The sequence below is a fragment of the Propithecus coquereli genome, unplaced genomic scaffold, assembly GCF_000956105.1.
Source record: "Propithecus coquereli isolate 6110/MARCELLA unplaced genomic scaffold, Pcoq_1.0 Scaffold22, whole genome shotgun sequence".
NCBI lineage: Eukaryota > Metazoa > Chordata > Mammalia > Primates > Indriidae > Propithecus > Propithecus coquereli.
Window position 1 is genome coordinate 10,370,565 of NW_012147189.1, and position 7,285 is coordinate 10,377,849.

Here is a 7,285-nt window from a genome sequence, read left to right on the forward strand (position 1 = left end):
GAAATTTGGTAAATGGGAGTCTTTAGACTGTCTTGGCCTATTTCAAAATTTTTGTCTTAACCCTGTTATATTAATTTCACTTTATTTCCATATTTAAGTTAAAAGTATCTTGGCATCAATGTTATATCCACATATTTCTTTTTTTAATTTAGTCATATTAACATGTAAAATATATGCATATTTGAACAGTAAAAACATTTCAACCTTTAAACTTCTCCCACATAATTTTTACTGTCTCATCTCATAAAAGAATTGTCTTATTTTCACTAACAAGGTAAGTCACAAAAAAAGCCAACTACAGGCATTTTAGGAAATAAAGATCCACTTCTACATGACCTAAAGATTGGAGAATTACTAGGCCTCACATAGTTTATGTTGTCTAAAACCACCTTGATGAGGGATACGAGTGGAGTCGTAGGGTAAGCTCAGGGATTCATTAACAAATGTTGCAAGAAACACTAACTGCTGTTTGCAGATAGTTCGAAAAAAAAAAAAAGTATTTTCTGTAAGTTTGGAAAAGCTACAGGACCATGTCTTTGCTTAGCCACTCACAACACTCATGGATATAGCAAGGACTCCCAGCAGTGCACAGTAAAGAAAGCCATTGGACTTTGTTTACCCCAGTGTTAATTAACATCCTGTGGAACACTGTTTTTGAACAGGCTTTTAAACAGATGGTCTTATAGAGGCTCAAATGTCCCAACCTCTCGGCCAACTTGGAGAAGTAGTATATATTAATATTTCAAGGGCCCTGGGGTTCTACTTTCTAGGAAATGTCCTCTTTTTCCAGGTCTGGATTACACCAGCCAAGTTAGCCTCATGGCAGATCCATCAAGGACCTACAGAACTTCTGGATATTTGTGAGGTTTATAGTTTTAACCCCAAACTGGAGTCTACCTTAAAGGGTTGGGTGAGGAACTTAGGTAAGTTCCTGACCTTCATCCTGAAAAGAGAGCGCAAGTTCTCTGGGATCCCCCTATGGCCCAGGCATTTTAGAGGCTGAGAATTTTCTTCACTTTTGTCCATGTGTTACCCTATGCCACTCCACAGTGCCTATACACAGTATTATAGAAACAGTCGTCTCTAGTGCCATGATAGGAATGATTCTATCACAGGAAGAGCTGATGGTCCTGTGGCCCTGCATTGGCCTGCCAAAATCAACAACTATGTCTGGGAGCTGACGTGTCTTGGCTGAAGTCAGCATTTGAGCTGATTATCTAGGTCACTGCAGCCTAGAGCAGCTTCAGGCTTCACTCAGCCAGGCAGCCCACAAGGCTGAGCAGATGCACCATTCTGTGACTATTGCTGTCAGGGATGTTGAAAACCACCAGGATATTCTCTATTAAAAGTTTTCCAATCCTGAGACCTCTTATAGAACTAGCCATGATTGTATAATATCGCTGCAGTCTCAGCCCTGCAAAACCTGGAGGGGTTTGAGGAGCAACTTGACTCAGCATCCATAGAGCCAGCTGCAGAGGAAGTATTTTCTAACAACATGGCCAACCAGAGAGGCCTGACCCCAACTCTGTGTTCTCATGTCACCCAGGCTGTCAGAGTCTCTTCAGGTCACTTGTGTCAGTGGGTCTTTGGGTGGCTTGTATTTGGCACCACATCTTCTAATATGCTAAGATGTGTTGGACATGCTCTAGAGCTGGACTCCCACCAGAAAGGCCAGATAGATCGTAGAGGGAACTCCTGAGCCAGCCTCCAATCTCTCATTATCTTGAGGACACCATTACTATATGCTGCATCTCAGAACTCCCACGTCAAAGGACTGAAATGCTATTCTAGTTATTGTCAGTGTCCTAATGAAAATGCTCTTCAGTTCTGTGTTCCTGAGGGAAATTATTGCCTCACTTGTATTCTCAGCCACATAATATGAGAGAAAATAATACAAGAGAGTTTTGGAAGAACGATTTAAGGTACTCCAGGTACAAATGCATATTTTCATCATTCATCACCTTCACATCAGTGACCAGACAGAGCATATGAAGGAGATATTGGAAATACATCTTCTCACAAGTTAACCTGGCCACTTACTTTCCTTTAGCTAAGTTTTTATAAAGTAATATCCTTCATGCATCCACAAAATATATCCCCCTGCACAGTAATTCCAGCTTTCATATTTTTTACTTGCCCACAACACAACGCTCCACCTTGACACAGGCAGCCTGACAATTCTTGAAGGAATTCATGCTGGAATCCACTCTGGGTGAACTGAACTCTGTCTGATGTGGCTTCTCCATGCTGGGACACTTTCCTCTCAGCACACTCTGGTCCCATAGATACCCTCCATTCACAGGTCAGCCCGTTGACCTCTGGCACATCTCACGCATTCCTCTGTTATACCTTGACTCTCCAGGCCGTGTCTTCATATTCATAGTTCTCTTTCTGTCCTCTGAGCCTTTCCAACTTGAGATATGTTGTTTTCTTCCTTGTTACAACTTAGTTCCCCCCCTCCACCCCGTGGCAATTCTGATTCTCTACCCTCGCTATTGTGTATTACTCAAGTAAAGCTTCTCCCTCACACCCAGCCCTCAAGGACCCTGGAACCTCTGACCTGGGACTGTCCTCATTTGTCTCACTCCAGCCCTATGGAACTACTTATGTTCCCCAAATAAATCACACCGTCTGCTTACCTCAATGTCTTAATATGTACTGTTCTCTTCCTGGAATGATTCTCCTACTTCTTGCCCAGCTATCACCTCCTCATTAAAGTCTCAGATACAGTTCCCAATCTTCTAGAAAGCCTGCACTGACCACTCTTTGGAATCATATGCCCCTTCCTGATGCTTCCCTAGTGCGCTTTGTGCCCTTTGATCGTGCACGTGCTCTACCCTACTGCCATTGTTTGCTTATGTACCTGTCAGCCCCGCAGTCCACAGGGCAAGGGCGAGACATTTCTGAATCCTTAAAATCTAAACTAGGGATTTTGCATATCAGCTTCACAATAAACGTTTGTTGAATAAATGAAAAAGTAGAATTGTACTTCACTTACTTCCAAAAATAAATTTAACCATCTTATATTTAATATTGAAACTTGTAAAAGAAGATACTAAGAAGTAAGCCAAAGGACATCTGGTTCCAGCAACATGGCGTACTGAGCTAATGTGGAACCCCTCACTCAAAAACACCTAGAATTCTATATAAAATGAAATTCAAAAGAGGTATTACAAGACTGAGTTTACGAAATAGAAAGCGATACCCCCAACCCATGCTAGCAGAGCAGCCAAGAATGTGAGTTTATGTGCCAGGAACTCTGAGGAGGTCATTGGACCCTAAAATACTGGTTGGGTGGTTGAGTTCTAATACAGACACTGGAGATGAGACTTGGACGGCTAGGATGTGGTGACTGGGCCTTAAAAGAAAAAAGCAGGAAATTTGGGGGAAACACCAAATAGAAGTTCCAGAAATTATAAATATAATGTTTTAAACTTAAAATACACTGAATAATAAAAGCATATTAGGCACACAGATAGTTCAGAGGAAATTACTCAGAATGCATCAAAAAGAGATAAAGAGAAGGAGAAAATGAGGAAGGTAAAAAGACATAAAGAATAAAATAAAAAGATCCAAAATATGTTTTGTAGGCATTCCAGAAGAAAAGTTTAAAAAATGAGAGAGGAACATTTGAAAAAATAATAGCTAAGAATTTTTTAAAACTGACAAAATCATCCTCAGATTGAGGAATCACGATGATTCCCAAGAAAGTGTACTCTTCCTGAAGAACAGTTTGACAACGGCTGAGAAAGTTGACGCCATCCCTGCTGACCCAGAAATCCCTCTTCTAGATCTATAACTGGAAAATGTCTCCTACATATGGGCAAGGAGTCATTTGCAAGAAAGTTCACTGAAGCCTTGTTTGTAATAGAAAAAAATTAGAAACGAAATTGTTCCTCTGTCCAGTAACAGATAAATTGTGGATTATTTTTTCTTACAATGGAATATCACAAAGAAGATAAAATAATAAGCCATGGCTACATATATCAATAATGTTGAGTTAAAAAGGAAGTTTCACAAGATTAAGTACAGTATAATATCATTTCCATAAACTTGAAATATACATAGAACAATACTATATGTTGTTACTAGATATATACAAATGTAATGAAAATATAAAAGTATGCATGGAAATGTTCATATCAACTTCAGGATAATGATTACCTCTGGTAGAGCAGAAAGGAGAAAGAATTAGAGTATGGTTAATTGTATTTCTTTTTATAAAGGAGACATCTGAAGGCAATATAGCAAAATATTGCCAACAGTAGAAATCTGGGTGGGACTTCTGGTACATTATTTTCTGTATATTTTGAAATATTTCACTGATAAGAATTTTAAAAATTAAAGCTAGATCCTAAGACAATTAGAACAAGAACAAAGGAGACGAGATTCCTCAGGTATTAATTTTGAACTGATGTCAAAGGAGATAGTCACAGTTAACATATGGCCCTTAGACAGGTCACAGACTCCCTCCTAAGCCTTGTTTCTTTTATCCCCGGTTCCTGGAATAAGTTATCACAACTGGTCTCTAAATTTACATCAGAAACTCATTGTCAGTCAGGCAAAAAGGCAAACACATTGTGTTTTTTTATTAATAGTTCTCATTACTGGACAAAGGAAACATGCAAGTTCAACTGGAAAAGAGATTTTTTTTCCTGCCAATGAATTTGGTGAGTGTTGGGAGGCAATTCTCCATGGATTTCTCTCATTCCTGTAAAGACTGGGCCTTTTGAGAAAAAAAAAAAGCTTAGCTTGTGAGTAGTGTAAAATCTCAGGTCCTTCCCAGATCTGACGTAGCAGAGAAGCAAAAAGGAAGATGCTGAAAAACGTAATGGATAACATCTTTAAACATGATTTCATGCTAAATACAGAAATATTCTTCAAAGGACATTTCTTCTATCAACCTTCTATAAAAACTATAGGTTTGACAATGCAAGGAAAGAAACAGCAAGGCAAACACTAGACTCGGAAAGATATTTCAGTGGGAATTTAAGATAATATGGTTCAGCTATGTTTCTTTTGATGATCTAGAGATATAGGAATAAGGCCTATAGTTTTTAGAGAATCCAGTGGCTAGCAAACACAAACTATTTTTTACTTTCTCAGACATCAGGTATTATAAGGGAGCCTTTTATAAGTGCTGTTCTTAGGCAATTCATAGGTGAAATATCCAATGGTTTCTGGAAATGTCAAAATCATTGATTAAAGAGAGATTCCTACATAGCAGGTATTTTGTTGATTTTGGCCACCCGGCATCCATTTTATCCTCTTCTTAAAACAATCCAGACTTTTGTTTGAGCATTCACCAATTCCACAGCACTCTCAGGTCATGTAGTCTGGAGACGGGTCCAACCCCAGCTCTAGGGATAAAGCAGGTAATCAAGGCCTAGGCCAGCCAGTGCGTCTCATGTCCTTGGTTTGAAGGTAAGCACTGAGACATGAGCCCTGCTTTAAAGTGAACATGAGGACTTTGCCAGGAATGTGGGGTCAAGGACTCTCTCTCTCTTTTCTGCTTGGAATTGAACCTGGAAGAATGTGGCCCTAGGAACGCTGCAAATTATCTTGTGAACATGAAGGTAACGCCAGTCTAAGAATGGAGTCAACACAGAGAAAGCAGAACTAAGAAATGCAGAGGAGAGAAATGGGGTCTGGAAGGCATCATTTGAGTACCTGTATCCAGCTATGTCTGGAATCTTAACAACTCTGCATTATTTACACAAATCTCCTTTTTTGGCTTAACCCAGTTTGAGCCTGGTTTTCTCCCTCTTTAACAGAAGAGTTCAAATTGATTCACTCTGGGGTTTAGATGCCAGACTTGCAAACAAGATTTGAATTTTTTCTGTAGTGAAAACTTAGGATGCTTTGTATAATGCCCAGACTGAAAAGCCCAGAGTTCTGTGCCATAAAGTTTAGAAAGCAAGAAATCAGTCCTGAAAGTTTTAAGAGATGCTGTCCTTAACAAAATATAACAGAGCCTCAATAAAACAATGTAGAAAATGTAATTTGAAATGTATTTGGATATTGATGAGTTTATCAAAATAAGTTTATAGTTAAATATACTCAATATATTGTCTCAAACAAAGATGATCTTGGAAATATAAAAAAGTTAAGAGAAAATAAGAGCAAAACACAACCATTGTTAAGGCTTGTTGTAGGATTTCTTTTGGGTTTGACTTATGTGGTAATGTGCATGCTTGTATTTAAGTCAAACCATTTGAAATTGACAGTTTCATATAGTTCAATCTAATAATGAGGTAGAAAAAAGTCACCATTACCTCCCCTTTCATATTTATTTAAACCAAAGAGTGTACTCTATTTTTTTTTTAAGAGGCCAAATCATTCTTTTCTCTCATCCAAATATATCTGTAGGACAGATGTAGGACATGTAGGACAACCAAATGCCCTACATTTTCATTTTTCAATTTTGCAAATTTAAAATAGTTTCTTTAAAAAGGGTCCACATCTTGTGTAAATGCAATATTCACTTACCTGCATGTTATATAGGGGTTGCCTTGGCGCATTAACTTCTCTCAGCAGACGACAAGCTATGTCCCTTAGCTCTAAAAGTCTACATGAAAGCTGAGGCTGCAGAAGTTCGGCCACTGATTTGGAGGATCTGGATATGCTGCTTAATCCTCGAATTAATGTTCCCCGATTAATGTTGCTTAAAGCAATAGCCATCCTGAGTTTGGGTGTTTTCTGCGTGGGTCCTCTTTTCTGAAAAATAAGCCTTAGGAAAGTAACTGATATGTGCTTCTCCAATGCATTATTAAAATCTGCTTCTGGCAGAGACTGAGTACATTTTGGGTGGTGTCATGCCAATAATTATATACCCCTGTACAGCCCATTGATTCCCCCGCTATGTACTTAAATCTTTATGTGAACATATATTTTTTCCTTTGAATAAATATCCAAAATTGAAGTAAATAGATAAATAAATTTTTCATTTTTCTCTCTGGATTTATATCATTTTTTGCACTAAAGTTTTAAAGAGCTCTTTCAAAAGTAAACAAGGATTCAATGTTTGAGTTATTTAAACAATAATACTTATTCAAACTATTACAAATATTTTCCCAGTTTAAATTTTTTTGATAGAACATTTAGAATTTTTATCCACATATAGGAAATTCTTGGATCTAGAATCTTATTCTTTTTATACAAAGATAATATAAATTTAGCCAAAAATTTACAAAATAATTGCTAAAACTGGCTACTAATGAAGGATTGAAGATAAATTATCTTACGTAATAATAAATATCCTGAGCTTGATAAAATTGCTTTAATA

At 37.8% G+C, this 7,285-nt stretch overlaps 1 protein-coding gene across 1 annotated transcript in view; it reads right to left on the reverse strand.

Annotated features, from left to right (window-relative positions):
- SPATA9 (spermatogenesis associated 9) overlaps positions 1–7,285 on the reverse strand; it is a 30,987-nt gene that overhangs the window by 15,693 nt on the left and 8,009 nt on the right. The window contains exon 3 of the mRNA XM_012644754.1: positions 6,490–6,717. Within this exon, the coding sequence (XP_012500208.1) occupies positions 6,490–6,717 (228 nt within the window). The remainder of the gene's footprint in view (positions 1–6,489; positions 6,718–7,285) is intronic.